At 36.3% G+C, this 14652-nt stretch overlaps 2 protein-coding genes across 2 annotated transcripts; one reads left to right on the top strand and one right to left on the bottom strand.

Moving 5' to 3' along the window:
* Positions 1 to 367: 367 nt before the first annotated feature.
* On the top strand, positions 368 to 2613 carry LOC148587539 (uncharacterized). Its single transcript, XM_088512671.1, has 7 exons — positions 368 to 688; positions 771 to 1742; positions 1851 to 1919; positions 1999 to 2061; positions 2145 to 2207; positions 2327 to 2392; positions 2521 to 2613. Exons 2-7 carry the CDS (start codon positions 939 to 941, stop codon positions 2611 to 2613), a joined length of 1158 nt encoding a protein of 385 aa, XP_088368797.1. The 5' UTR covers positions 368 to 688; positions 771 to 938.
* A 10157-nt stretch (positions 2614 to 12770) lies between these two features.
* LOC132168003 (cell number regulator 2-like) lies at positions 12771 to 13958 on the bottom strand. The gene is made up of 4 exons (XM_059579060.2): positions 13869 to 13958; positions 13678 to 13749; positions 13364 to 13576; positions 12771 to 12954 (listed from the first exon to the last, which is right to left on the bottom strand). Exons 1-4 carry the CDS (start codon positions 13936 to 13938, stop codon positions 12875 to 12877), a joined length of 435 nt encoding a protein of 144 aa, XP_059435043.2. The 5' UTR covers positions 13939 to 13958; the 3' UTR covers positions 12771 to 12874.
* Between the last annotated feature and the right edge of the window lie 694 nt (positions 13959 to 14652).

The following is a 14652-nucleotide window of genomic DNA, read 5'->3' as shown; positions in this document are numbered from 1 at the left end:
GGTATGCAGGGATGCGAAATGTAAGTACAGGGTGTATGGAAGGAAGTTGCCTGATGAAGAATCATTTCAAGTAAGATCAGTACAGTCTAAACACATATGTGGTCGAAAATACCGAAACACCATTGTCAACTCTTCTTGGATAGCACAGAATCTCATTGACAAGTTTAGGATTCAGCCCAACATGCTGTTGGATGTAATCCAACATGAAGTGAAGGAGAAATGACGTGTTGATGTGAACCCAAGTATGATGTACAGAGCTAGGAGGAAGGCCAAACAAAGATTGTATGGGAATCTTGAGGACCAATATGGGAGGTTGTGGGACTATTGTGAAACCTTGAGGCATACTAATAGTGGAAGCTGTGTTGTTATGAAAGTTGACAGACCAAACCCAAATTTGCCTCCAAATTTTGGAAGACTATATATTTGTTTGGCAGCCATGAAGAAAGGCTTTTTGGAGGGTTGCAGGCCAATCATTGGGGTAGATGGGTGCTTCCTAAAATGACCATTCAAGGGCTAACTCCTTTCTGCAGTTGGAAGGGATGAGAACAACAACATGTACCCAATTGCCTTTGCGGTTGTCGAAGCCGAGGTTAAAGACAGCTGGATCTGGTTCCTTGAAACCCTTGTCTCTGATCTTGGTACCCATGCCAGGCATGCTAGGCCTACATTCATTTCAGATCGACAGAAGGTAAATTGTTTTCTTGTTCACAACTTAAATATTCATGCAATTTGTTTGACTATTGTTTTGGTAACATATATATATATTGTAGGGTCTAATGCCAGCTTTTGAGGTTGTTATGCCCATGGTTGATCACAAAATATGTGTTAGGCATTTATATGCCAACTTTAGAGACATTGGGGGGCATCGAGGGTTGGCACTGAAGGAATAGTTGTGGTCTGCAGCCTCTTCATACACAGAATATGAATTCAATGATCATATGGAAGAGTTGAAGAAGATGAATGAAGCCGCATATGAATATTTGAGTCAGGTTGACCCTAGTACATGGTCTAGGGCATGGTTTAGTGACTACCCAAAGTGCGACCTCCTAGTCAACAACATCTATGAGTGTTTCAACTCATATATTTTGAAGGCTCGTGAAAAGCCCATGTTGACCATGTTGGAGATGATACGGAAGAAGCTGATGCGGAGATATCAAGCTAAAAGGGAAGGGATAGAGAAATTGACTGGGAAGTTAACCCCTAGGATTGTTGCAAAGTTGGAAGAAATTGGGTTACAAGCAATTGACTGCATTGCACAGTATGCTGGTGATTCTATGTTTGAAGTTACTTGTCCGGATAATAGACAATATGTGGTAGACCTTGGTAGAAGAAGGTGTGGTTGTAGGCAGTGGGAAATTACTGGAATCCCATGTTCCCATGCAGTGACTGCTATACTCTATGATTGTGGGGACCTTGAAGACTATGTTGATGAGTGCTTTACTATTGAGGTCTACAAGAAGGCATATGCTCCAGTAATATACCCAATGCCCAATGAGGAACAGTGGATAAAAACAAGTCATGATAAGTTGGAGCCTCCAAGAGGAAGAATTGCCCCGGGTAAACCAAAGAAGCTAAGGAGAAGGGCACCCGATGAGAGCAGGGACCTAAGAAATCCATATCGGATGAGGAAGTACGGAGCGCGAATGAAATGTGGGAAGTGTAACGGGGTTGGACACAATAAAAGGGCATGTCCAACCAATAGAAGTGAAGCATCTAATAGCAAGAAGTCGGATATACCAATTGTAAGTTTCTCATACATATAGCTCATATTTAATAAAGATATGTTTTATAATATTTATAGTTCGTTGTTATACATGATACTAAACTTGTTTTTGATGTTGTGTGTGCAGTCGCGAAGTATTGGGTTGAAAACACCTAAAGCGACAAAAGGCAAAGGCAAACAAACAATTGTGCAAAAGGTAGTGGAAGGAGTTCCTATTTACTTATATACATGGTAATATTGTGATACTAAGCCTATTTTTATTTTTATGTGTGCAGTCACATAGGGTTGGTTCTAGTACACCTAAAGTGAGCAAAGGCAAACAAAAAGTTTTGGAGAAGGTACTTGAAGGACTCCGTATTTATTTACTTTTATACATGGTATGCTTGTGATACTAAATATATTTTTGTTCTTATGTGTGTAGTCACAAAGGGATGGTTCCAGTACACCTAAAGGGACCAAAGGGAAACAAAAAGTTACGGAGAAGGTACTTTAATTATTTCGTATTATTGTATTTATTTTGTTAAGTGTTTTGGTATTATTGTAGTCCACCATTTAACAAGTTGTTGTTCCAATTGTGCTAAAAAAAATTTTGTATTTTAGCAGGAAATGTCTTTACTTAGGAAATTGTGTGGTGGACTACTTGGTCCACAGTCAGCTACTGTTTTTAAGGTAGTTAAAAACAGTACCTCAAACAAATGATTTCTCTTTCTTTTTTTGTTTTGAACCCTCATAATTGTCTTTTATATAACTTATTTTTTGATTTGTTTTATTTTTCTTTTTTCTTTTTACATATAAAGAAGAAGGGCATATCAAAGAGCAAAGCATCTACAAGTGTTGGTGCACATTCCAAGAGAAAGGAAATCCACATCCCGCATCTTGTTGACGAGTGAGAGCACACCCCCCCTCCCCCCCGGATTTGCCCATGTACGCAAAGATTTCCCACCCCCCGGGGGTGGTGTGGAAGAAAGAGTATCACCCCCCTGCAGCTGCTGATGAAGAGGGCGTATCACCTACAGCTGGAGTTGCTAATGAAGGCAAAGGCTCATCTCCACGTAGACCAGCTATACTTGAACATGGATTTGGTGCAGGCATTGAACTACCTCCATCATGGGGTGAGCCACTTATACCCTTAACAGATGATCTAGATGATCTACTAGTTCCTAAGTTGTCCATAGGAGGGCCTGCAACAAGGACTCGCCATTCGGATCGAATAGCTGGTATTTGTCACAGTTTTTCCAAAAAAAAACACTGGCCCAATACACATTGACTTAACTGAAGAGGACTGTGAAACTGGAACTGCTGCAAGAAGAGGGCCATTGACTAGGGGTGGCCAAATTTCAGGATCTGTAAGAAAATGCCCATTAACAAGAGGTGGTTCAACTGTATCAACTGCAACTAGGGGTGGGGCAGCAAGGGGTGGTGGAACGCCGTCTGTGGCAGGCAAAGGTGGTGCAAATGCTTTTTCATCGTCAAACCAAGTGAAAGGCAAGCGCATTGTGACAACAGTAAAAAAAGGAATAGAAATTATGGAGGCCGAGATGAAACGAAAAAATCCAGATTGGGAGCCATAGGCAGAGATGTTTTATATTTGTAAATTATTACGATGTTGGTTGTGGTATGTTAGGTGTTATGTATAATGACATGTAAATAGGTCGTTTTGGTTTGTTAGTTGCTAAGTTTAGTACAAGGATATGTTGTTTTGATATGTTGGTTGCTAAGATTAGTACAATGACATGTTTTGCTATGTTGGTTGCTAAGATTAGTACAATGACATGTTTTGGTGTGCTGGTTGCTAAGTTTAGTACAATGACATGTTATTTTGGTATGTTGGTTGCTAAGTTTAGTACAATGGTATGCTGTTTTGGTGTGTTGGTTGCTAAGTTTAGTACAATGGTTTAGTACAATGGTATGCTGTTTTGGTGTGTTGGTTGCTAAGTTTAGTACAATGGTATGCTGTTTTTATGTTGGTTGCTAAGTCCAAAACAATGACATGTTTTGGTATGTAGTTTGCGTATTGTTATTGTATGAGGAAATTTGAATGTAATTTACAGTAGGGGTATTATTTTAGGTATGTTGTGTTGGTATGATGAAATTTGAATGTAATTTGCAGCTTTTGTATTATTTTAGGTATGTTGTGTTGGTATGAGGATATTTGAATGTAATTTGCAGCTTTTGTATTATTTTAGGTATGTTGTGTTGGTATGAGGATATTTCAATGTAATTTGCAGCTTTGATATTATTTTAGGTATGTTGTGTTGGTATGAGGATATTTCAATGTAATTTATATTTGAATGTAATTTACAGCAGGGGTATTATTTTTGTTATGTTGTGTTGGTATGAGGAAATTTGAATGTAATTTGCAGCTTTAGTATTATTTTAGGTATGTTGTGTTGGTATGAGAAAATTTGAATGTAATTTGCAGCTTTGGTATTATTTTAGGTATGTTGTGTTGGTACGAGGATATTTGAATGTAATTTGCAGCTTTGATATTATTTTAGGTATCTTGTGTTGGTACGAGGATATTTCAATGTAATTTATATTTGAATGTAATTTACAGCAGGGGTAGTATTTTTGGTATGTTGTGTTGGTATGAAGATGTTTGAATGTAATTTACATCTTTGGTATTATTTTTGGTAGATTGTTTTGGTATGAGGATATTGCAATGGTAATGTAAAGCTTGATAATTTTTTTCGTTTATTGATTCCGTATGAGGATATTTCAATGTAATGTAAAGCTTGAGAATTTTTGGTCTATTGTTTTTGTATGAGGATATTTCAATGTAATGTACAGCTTTTGTATTATTTTTGGTATATTGTTTTTATATGAGTATCTTTAATCAAATTTATACCTTTGGTAGTTTTCGTATGTTGTTTTCGTTTGAGGATCTTTATTGAAAGGTGTTGAACACAATAAGGTCTTCAACACTATATCGTGTACTACATACTCGTTGGAAGGTCTTGAACACACCTCCCCCCGATCTTCAACACAATAATGCAATATAAATCGCACTTGGGACTAATGGAGTTAAACTAGGGTTGAGGTCAAATTTAGGGTTTACGATTTAACCCTAAACCCTTAAACTAAACAAATCCCACATGAGACTAATGCCTTTTAACTAAACAAATCTCACGTGGGACTAATGGAATTGCCAAATTCATGATCAAACACGGACTAATACCTGTAAAACAAAATAACTCTGATTAAATAAACCCTGATTTATGAAAAGCTTCTAAGGTTTAGCTTATACACTTAGGGTCGACGCGTGGCAACAACATATTGCTCATAACCCAAAAAATGAAAAATAAAAAATAAAAAATTGAAAAAAATCCTCCAAACAACACATGACACTAATGTATTTAAAGTGAACAAATCCCTATGAGACTAATGGATTCATCATCCAACATATCGACTAATGTCTTTAACAAAATAACTTCACATACGACTACATAGTTCTATCATACTACACATTGGTAATTATATTAACATATCATAAAACCACAACAAAAAACTACACTACGATCCACCAGCTCAACTATGACGACCAGCCTCAGGATAGCATCACAAGACCTAATTTGCAGACGTGGTGACCATTGGGAATGTATCAAAATAACAACATGAATAATGCACACATCATTACCATCCATGAACATACAATGATTATAAGGTAATTCTTCTTCATTACATTCATCTTTATGTCCACAATCTCGAGTTGTTTACGATACTGAGATATTTCATTCAGCAGTTGTTCCTTCATATGCCGAGCTTCACTCTCCATTTCTGTCTTCAGCTGCACGATTTTTTCCTTATGTTCTGCTCTCACCTTCCCAACTTCAACTTCAACCAATGTTCGTGCCTTTGATGCAAACGATGTACCACCTTCTTACAAAAGGAGCACATTTTAGGATCAAGCCATTCAAAGAAACCACAGTCTTGGTTAATCTACAAAACACATTACAACTAACAATTACCAATCGAAAGTAATTGAATAAACTAAACAAAAGCAGTAAACAATGACAGTTCATATATTGATTACATAAAATATCATGTACTTGCCTTCCAGTTTTCGCAACTCAGAAACCTCCTTCCAAAGTTTTTCTCAGTGTTAGCTGTTTTGACAATAGTTGGCCGCTCGCAGAAGCAAACGCGCTGCGCCGCAGATGAACTATTGCTATGAGCTGAACCAAATGAGCTTCCAAATGAGCTTGCACCTTCATTTGAGGTATCCATTCTACATGATATAGTAATACATAATTAGTCCGCTTCCACATTTGTTTTATTGTTGATCACATTTCAAATGGGTAATAATGCATGCATGTGACCAACGTATTCTGAAACCTACGCTATTCTTTTTTTGGGAAAATAATTAGAGAAGGAGAAGAGTGTAGGAAGCTTATTTCAGCCTGGGTTTCGGACTTACACTGTTCAGCTTTGTCTGCTCCTCTCCTTATTTAATTAATTAGGTAGCATTTTATTAACTACTACCTCAGACCATAGAAAATAACCACGGCCAACCAAGCTACAAGTGCTTACAACCGTTCATCCATTAATCGTTGTAGCATGAAAAAGTAATGTTTATTGGAAGCTAAACCATAATAAAGAAGAATAAATAAGAGGCATATAATATTCCCCTAAACAAAAACAACCCTAATCAATATTCCAACAAAACCCCCAATTTTTTCTCTACACAAAACCCTAAAACATTAGATGATCTAATATTTTGAAATCTAAAGATACCTCTTAAGAAATGGCGAAGAGAGGAGATGGCGAACTTTTGGACTTCGTTGCTGTCACTGGGCTAGGAGCACGAGATCCTAGAACTTTCTTCTTCACCTTGTCGTGCTTCCGTGGGGGTGTGTGGGTTTGTTTGGAGTGAAAATGTCGAGCAACGTGTGTGGGTGGGGTTGAAAAGGGGAGGGTCATCGTGTAATATTATTGAAGGCAAAATTGGAAGGTTTTGAGTGAAAAAGTCACGTGAGGAGCACGTGCGTCGAGTTCCGTCCATTTAGACAGAAAAAACAAACGGAGGGTTTAAATTATCAAATTTTGAAACTTCAGGGAGGTAAATTGCCAATTTTTGAATTTCGGGGTTAAAATTGCAAAACCCCTGAAACTTTAGGGGGTAAACTGCATTTTTCCTTATTTTTTTTTTTAAAAAAAGAAGTAGTGATGGTGGGTCACAAACCCTCCATGGGTCACCATGTCGCCGCCACACACTTCTCGGCCTCTGCTTCTTCCTCTCCCTTCTCTCCGGTGTAATATCCAACGAGCTCCAAATCCTTCAGGGCTCAACCACCGACGTTTTCAGTTCATGGGAACTCCTCCAATCCGTGCAATTTCACCGGAATCACTTGCAACTTAGACAATTTGGTCATAGAAATCGAGCTTCCAAACAAAAACTTGACAGGGACTGTTCCTTTGGATTCCATATGCTAGCTCCAATCGCTGGAAAGGCTCTCCTCGGGGTTCAACCTCTTGCACAGTCCAATCACAGAGGACTTGAAAAACTGCGTGAATTTGCAATATTTGGACTTGGCAAACAATTTCTTCAATGGCTCTGTGACCCACAAAAAAATTGGACTGCGTGATACAATTTGGTTGAAGGTGTGAGCCAATCCCGTTGGTAAATGAGCCACCCATGTGACCCTTCGTTTTTTGTAGTGATTGTTTGTGTGGCCACCATTAGTAGAGAGGTGGTTGTGTGGCCATTTTGCACTGGTTGGAATACACACCTACCCCTCATTTGGCGGGTTTGTGCGGTCTCCCTTGACTTATAGCATGTGGCGGCTGCGCGTACGTGATCACTTTCGACCACAATAGAGGTGGTTGTATACTTGTATGGCCTTTTTACTGCGTGGCCAACTTTGACCGGGACAAAGGTGGTCATGCAATTATCTCTCTTTTGTGGTTATAAAGTCACTATTTTTTCTTTTAAAATATATATATATATATATATATATATATATATATATATATATATATATAGTTTTTTAATATTTTTAAATAGTAAGTTAGCCTCTACATGGATAGAGTTTTCTTCTAAACCCTACGTCTGGAAAAATAACATGTATTACTTTGCATATGAAAAACATGTGCTTTTTTTAATTGTAAAGACAAAGTTGAAAGTTTTTTAATTAGAAAGTCGTATAGTTGGAGCAAATGCTTTCGCTCGAGTGGCCTTCAAGCAAAGGCTAATTGATCTCTCAAGTACTTATTGAATCACAAGTACCATCTCCTAGAACATTCTTCCTCCGCTCAAAATTTTCCATGAAGCTGTTGGAAATATGATCTACATAGATCAATTGTGGACTTCTATTGGGCTTGGGATGCATCTCCTTATTGTGCTTTGAGAGTCCCCAAAACTCCATGATACAGATCATTGGTCTGATTACATATAGGTTAGGCCATTGTCTCTCGATGATGAAATTTAGGTTGGGCCATCGACCTTCTATATATAATGTGAACCATCGATCCAATAAAGTGTAGGTTGGGCCATCGGCCCTCCATGTTAAAATATAGGATGATCCATTAGCCCTCCATGATAAAATGTAGTTTAGACTAGCAATTCTCAATGATAAAGTGTAGGCTGAGCGGTGGAAACCATATAAGCCTTTTTCGTTGACATTTTGGCCCAAAATTATAGTCCAATTCGAATTGACCTTCTCTAACAGGAGGAGCAAAAAAAAATTGGCCCCCAAGAATAGGGTATATACTTTGAAAATCCAAAGGCCTGATCAATTGCTTTTAAAAAGAAAAAGGAAGAAGACAAAAAGTAAACGATCAAATATTTGATCACTTATTAGTTCCAACAGTATTACAAGCTATAGCATACGGCTTACTACTTATATATTCTGCATTATAAGCCTGCAGACAACATAGTTTTTTATTTTTATTTTTATTTTTTCCTAGTGAAATACAAAGCCAAAGACAATGGGATACAAAAGAGGTTGCTATTATTCAACATCATAAATAAATGAATAAGGTAGCAGCACGACATTAACACTCCCCATGCATGCCTGCATATTTTGCTTTAATTCAGATCCTCCCACTACACAACACCAGTCTACTGCTTCATCGCTCCTTCCACAACTGGCGCCATCGCCACTCCTTGATTCTGCATGTGTATGTTCCCATGCCTTCCTATTCATATATATATATATATATAACAAAACCAATCGTTCATTCATAACCCATTAAACTAAACATTTAGTTTCAATTGTATTTCAATTGATATATATATATATATATATAGAGAGAGAGAGAGAGAGAGAGAGAGGGAGATAAATATTACCAACAGACATGTCAAAATTAAACCACGGTTTCTGAGCTTACGGTACTCTTGGCACAAGGCACAATGAAGGCAGAAAAAAATGAACACAGCAATCCCAACATGGGCTCTCCTGCAACATATATTGTCTTTGCAGTTTAGATCAATAATAACACGAGTAACAGAAACCACAACCAGTGAAAGCATTGATCAAGTAAAACAGGGCCGCGTTTGCACCGCAGGCTGAAAATTTTCACAAATAGACATGCAGCTCATTATTTATTTGCATGAGTAATGCTATTTAGAATAGGATTATGTTGAAAAATAAAGCTTTTAAAGTTTTATTTATTTATTTTTATATTTTATTTATTTATTTATTTAAACCTTTTTTTTTTTTTTATATATTTTTTTTTTTTAGTGCATTTTGATTTTTTTTTTTTTTGAAGTTTTTACTAAACAAACCCACTTTTTATTTGACACAGTTTTTTAAGAGTTAAAAATACTTTTAAATTCTCTAATGCAACCCCAACAAGTTCTTTATATATGGCTATATGTACGACTATCATACAACTCGATTATGTGATAGTAAAAATTAACTATTAGATTAGTACTTGTAAAAATAACCAAAGGCTAATTTTTCCTGCATGATAATCGTATAACAGTCTACTAATTAATCACGTGAATTGACGAAGTCAGAGTTCAAATCTAGAATTTTTAACTTTGATATTATGTTAAATCACAATTTTTACTAAAAGAGTTTATAGAATTTATTCATTTAACTAGGACTCTAACAAACTTTAGATATTGTCTGTATATTCTATCTGTTCTACTTACAATTAAGTTGATCCTCAATCTACAATCTCAGAGACCTGCCCAAAATTAAGTAACACATGGACACCAATATGAGCATATATTAATTAGTTTTAAACCCCAAATATTTCAATCACCATATGTACACAAGGATTTTCTTTTCTGCATAGAATATATATATATATATATATATATATATATATATATATATATATATATAACATCTTCAAGCAAGAAAGAATAAAAGGATAGGGAGTTTACAGCTGCGCATGTCAGAGAAGCAGTCAAAGAGGCCGGTTGACCAAAGGCCTTCTTCACTCTTGGGTTGAGCCCTTTCAGAGCCAGCAACCTTGTCTCAACGAGCTCAGGTAATTTGCACATAAATGGGAGAAAAATAAACCAGAGAGTGGAGAGAGCTGATTATTTAGATTGCATGTAATATATATAATTAAGTTTGGCTCTTGTAGAATGCTTTTGGGGTGAATCAGGCTTTTTTGCCCCCACAATGCAAACGTAAGGAGAGAAATTAACATCTCCCAGGTGGTCCAATATAATGCATGCATGTCGTGTTCGTGTAACTTGTGTTTGGCAATAAGCTCATCTCCCAGCTGGTCCCTGCCGCTGCTGCCACCGAAAATGGAATTTTGGGCCTACGGATCCACCAATTAGAAAACAACAAACAAATTAACAAAAAAAAAGAAAAAGAAAAGAACAAGAAAGATTAATTGACATGGAAAACTACAAATAAAACCAGAGTGAATTCGAATTTGTTGCTCCTTTCATCAGCCACGGAGGTCGATGGGATAGCTTGGATGGCTGTTTGTTTGGGTGGTGTCCAATCTATTTGTTGTGAATTCATCTTGACCTTGGTTTTATTAATTATTGGTCCAAGAAGAATGCACAGGAATCTGCTTAGTGGGTTAAAAAAACCTCAGAAAAATGAAAAGGAATCTGCTTAGTGCTTAATATCGATTAACTGTACGGTGTCTAGTGATGATTTCATTAATCTTGCATAATTTGTTAAAATCACCACTACAAAATTCCATGCCGTATGACTATTTTGAGTCACTTAATTTTCTTTCGATTCTGATGGAACTTGAGAAAGTAAAGATCACTTTATTTTTCAGAAAGTACACTCAGAGTATTCTTGAATAACATTAATAATCGTTACAAAATATCAAATACCACTCTTTGATGGAACTTGAGAGGGATCTCGTAGATCTGAGTGGATATAATTCACTGTACCCACTTGTTTTGTAGATATTTGTACTGGACTTGACTCTTCGCTACTTCCCAAAAACATAATGTTTACTAAAGTCATTCCAAGTTGTCACTTCCAAAGAATTAAAGGCTTATTTGCGATATGCCATATTTTCGCCTCCTTATACCCTTTTCTTAGTTGCTGCAAAAAAAAAAAAAAAACCTTCATTTAGGTAATGGCTTGTCCAAAAATTGTCCTACTAAGCTTGGCCTCCATTTAGCTATACCTTCTTCAAGAGCTTCTATAAGTGGTTAATTAACAACAAAATATTGAAGCTTCTCTAAGTTGTTGGAGCTGTTAAAAATGCCTATCCAGTCTTGTTTAACCACCTTCTTCGCCTTTGAATTGTAATTCTCTCCGAGCTTAGCTTCTCTTCACTCTAGAATATTTTTCTCCTGATCAACCTTCATCCTTGTACTATCAACAATATTAACTCCCTCAATTACAACCTCATGTACAATCTCCTCCTCACCTCCATCACTGCAATGCCCCAGATTTAATTAATTAGAATAATTAACGTGGAGAGTTATTAATTAGCAGTACTTCTGAAATTAATTAACTTATAATTAATTAGGGAAACAAACCTAAACACCTATCAAGGTGAATAAAATAGTGGCGTCGCCGCTAATGATCTCTCATTAGTGGTAACATTGGGGTCGCCGCTAATAATATGGACTCTAATGAGCAAAATTCTTGTAGTGTGAAGTTCATAAATGCTAAAATACAATGACTCCCTACAATCTCACTCCACATGATCCCAAGCTCCAACTCAATCTTGTACTTGCTAAATTGTGAAACAAACATATGTTTCACAGGTGGAAAGGGTTGCAACTACGTAAGCAAACATCATACAAAAGTAAAACATGAAATAAGCTCTTAAAAAATACTCAAAATGACTTTTAGAATTGCTCATTCGCTATCTCGCTCGATGTCACCTACAAACGAGGGAGGAAGTTTTAGTTTTCTTCATCTTATCTCAGACTCGTTAAAATGAGTAAGTGATCTCTTATGAATTAGCTACACCAATTTTTGTTAAACTGACTTGTTTCATTTTTCTCTTAGGTTTAAGAGTTTGTTTGCTATAAATACTTGTTACGAAAGACCAAAAGGGAAGCTTTTGAATATTTTATTAGTTTTCTAATAAGGATTACTAGTTTTCTTTTATTTTGTGTCAATTTTTTGGTTGAATTATTGATTTGGAGAAAAGTTGTGAATCTTGTGTTCACCGTCTTTACAACCGACTATGTCACACTGCATCACCGACCAACCCTATAATGAAACTTATTTACGGTTAGGGAAGGGACCAAGAAGAAAAATAAAATGTAGATTAAACCATCAGCCCTCCATGATAGTGTAGGCTAAGCAATGGAGACTATATATATGGTCCTTTTTCTTTGACATTTCGGTTCAAGATTATGGCCCAATTCGAACTGGCCTTCTCCGACGGACGAGATTACGCCACGCCAACGGGAAGCAAACAATTAGCCCTCAATGGTAGGGCACTAATTTGAAGATCCAAAAGCCTTCAATTGCTTTCTTTCTTAAAGGGAAGAAGACCATAGTGAAAGATCAAATATTTGATCGCTTACTAATTCAAACAGATTACACAAGCACATAAATTATTAAAACATTAATATTACAAGCTAGCACACGACATAGCTAGGTTTTTTATTTTAAATACGTACAAAGCCAAAGTACCGAAGGACACACAAGAGAGGCCAGCAAAGCAAACCCAAGAAGGTACAACGTTAAATATTATAATATTATTCCAACTAAATAACACTCCCCATATATGCATGCATGCAAATGATCAGCGTCACCGCTTCATCCCTCCTTCCACAGCTGGAGCCATTGCCAGTACTCGTTGATTGTGCAAATGCGCGTTCCCATGCCATCCTAACCATATCCAACAACCAAAACCAATCAACCATTAATTGATATATTTTTAAAGTAATGATTAAGTAACCATTAAATTTACATATTTCTATCAACTTAAGTTTTTGAGACAAGTAGTGATTTAATATGGTATCAGAACCAAAGATTCTGGGATCGAACCTTAACTCCCGTCAATTCACCCCTCATTTAAATTAAATGTTCCATGTGTTGGGCCTTACCTATTAAAAGAGAGTTGAGCCCACACGTGAAGGGGAGTGTTAAAGTAATGGTTAAGTGATTAAATTTACAAATTCTTATCAGCTTAAGTGGTGATTTAATATGTATAACCCATTAAAATCAAATAAAATAAAATTAAATTAAACATTATATATTTAGTTTCAACTGTATTTTTTGATATATATATAATTACCAAGAGACACGTCAAACCCACGGTTCTTGAGCTCACGATACTCTTGGCACAAGGCACAATGAAGGCAGAAAAGATGAACACAGCAATCCAAGCAGGGGGTCTCCGCCAACATATATTGTTTTCGCAGTTTTTGACGATAAAAGCACGAGTAACAGAAGCCACAATTTGTGAAAAGACTTATCAGGAAAAACAGGGCCGCGTTTCCACCACAGGCTAAAAATTTCCACAAAACAAAACTCAAATGTTAATTAATTTCTTAGCTTAATATTGCTTAATATATATATATATATATATAATCTTTCTGCTCTACTCACAAGATGCTCCTTTATCTACAATCTCGGAGATCTGCCCGAAAGTAATACATGGACACCAAAATGTCACGAAACCTGTAACAGAGTTAATTAGCTTCAAAATGGGGGGAAAAAAAAAAAAAAGGAAAAAAGAGAAGAGGAAATTAAATAAAAAAGAAATTTTCATATAATCTCTTAAAGAAAAAGGAGTTTACAGCTACGCATGTCGGAGAAGCAGTCCCAGAGCTCGGATGACCATGGGACTGCAGTCGTTGGTTGAGACATTTTAGAGCCAGCAACCTTAATTAATGTTTCAATGAGCTCAGGCTTGGAAAACAAAAATGGGAGAAAACCAGCTCTGCATTGGAGAGAGCTGATTATTCTGATTGTATATATATATAAAGAGAGCACGGGTGGATGTGGTCCATGTGAACTGCAGCAACAAGATCTTCATAATACAGACCATTTTTTTCAAAAAAATTGGTCATTATTATGAATAAAAATACAATTTTTTTTTTTTAAAAAAATATCAAATAAAAGAAGTACCAAAATAAAAATTATTGCTTCGGAAACTTTTTAAATTTTAAATTTTGTTATTATTTTTTTTAAGTTAAAAAATAAAAAAAAAGTTGGCCCCAAGTTGAATCTGTATCATTTATCATTTTGAAAACTCAAGTTCTTCTAAGTAATTGGAGCAGAGGTAAGAAAGAAAAGAAAAAAAAAAAATCAGAGGATTATTCTCTCCTTTCTTTTTAACTCGTTTTCAAGAATAAATATAATTTCTTCCAAATTTAGGTGAATTTGGGGAATTGGCGCGTCTAGCCTATGTGTCGCAACCAGATTCCGAGTTGGACCGCACATTAGAGAGTAGTCGCAATGGTTCAACCTGGCTGGCATGAGAGATTAGAAGCAGTAGATGATTAGTCATTGAAATTCCTGTTTGGCAAAGAACCAGATGATCATGATCATGGCATGTGATGCGATGCGGTCTCGTCAAAA

This window comes from Corylus avellana, chromosome 2, assembly GCF_965113065.1.
Source record: "Corylus avellana chromosome 2, dhCorAvel1.hap1.2, whole genome shotgun sequence".
Taxonomy (NCBI): domain Eukaryota; kingdom Viridiplantae; phylum Streptophyta; class Magnoliopsida; order Fagales; family Betulaceae; genus Corylus; species Corylus avellana.
The sequence above is the reverse complement of the archived record's forward strand: the minus strand, read 5'-3'. Positions and strand labels throughout refer to the sequence as shown.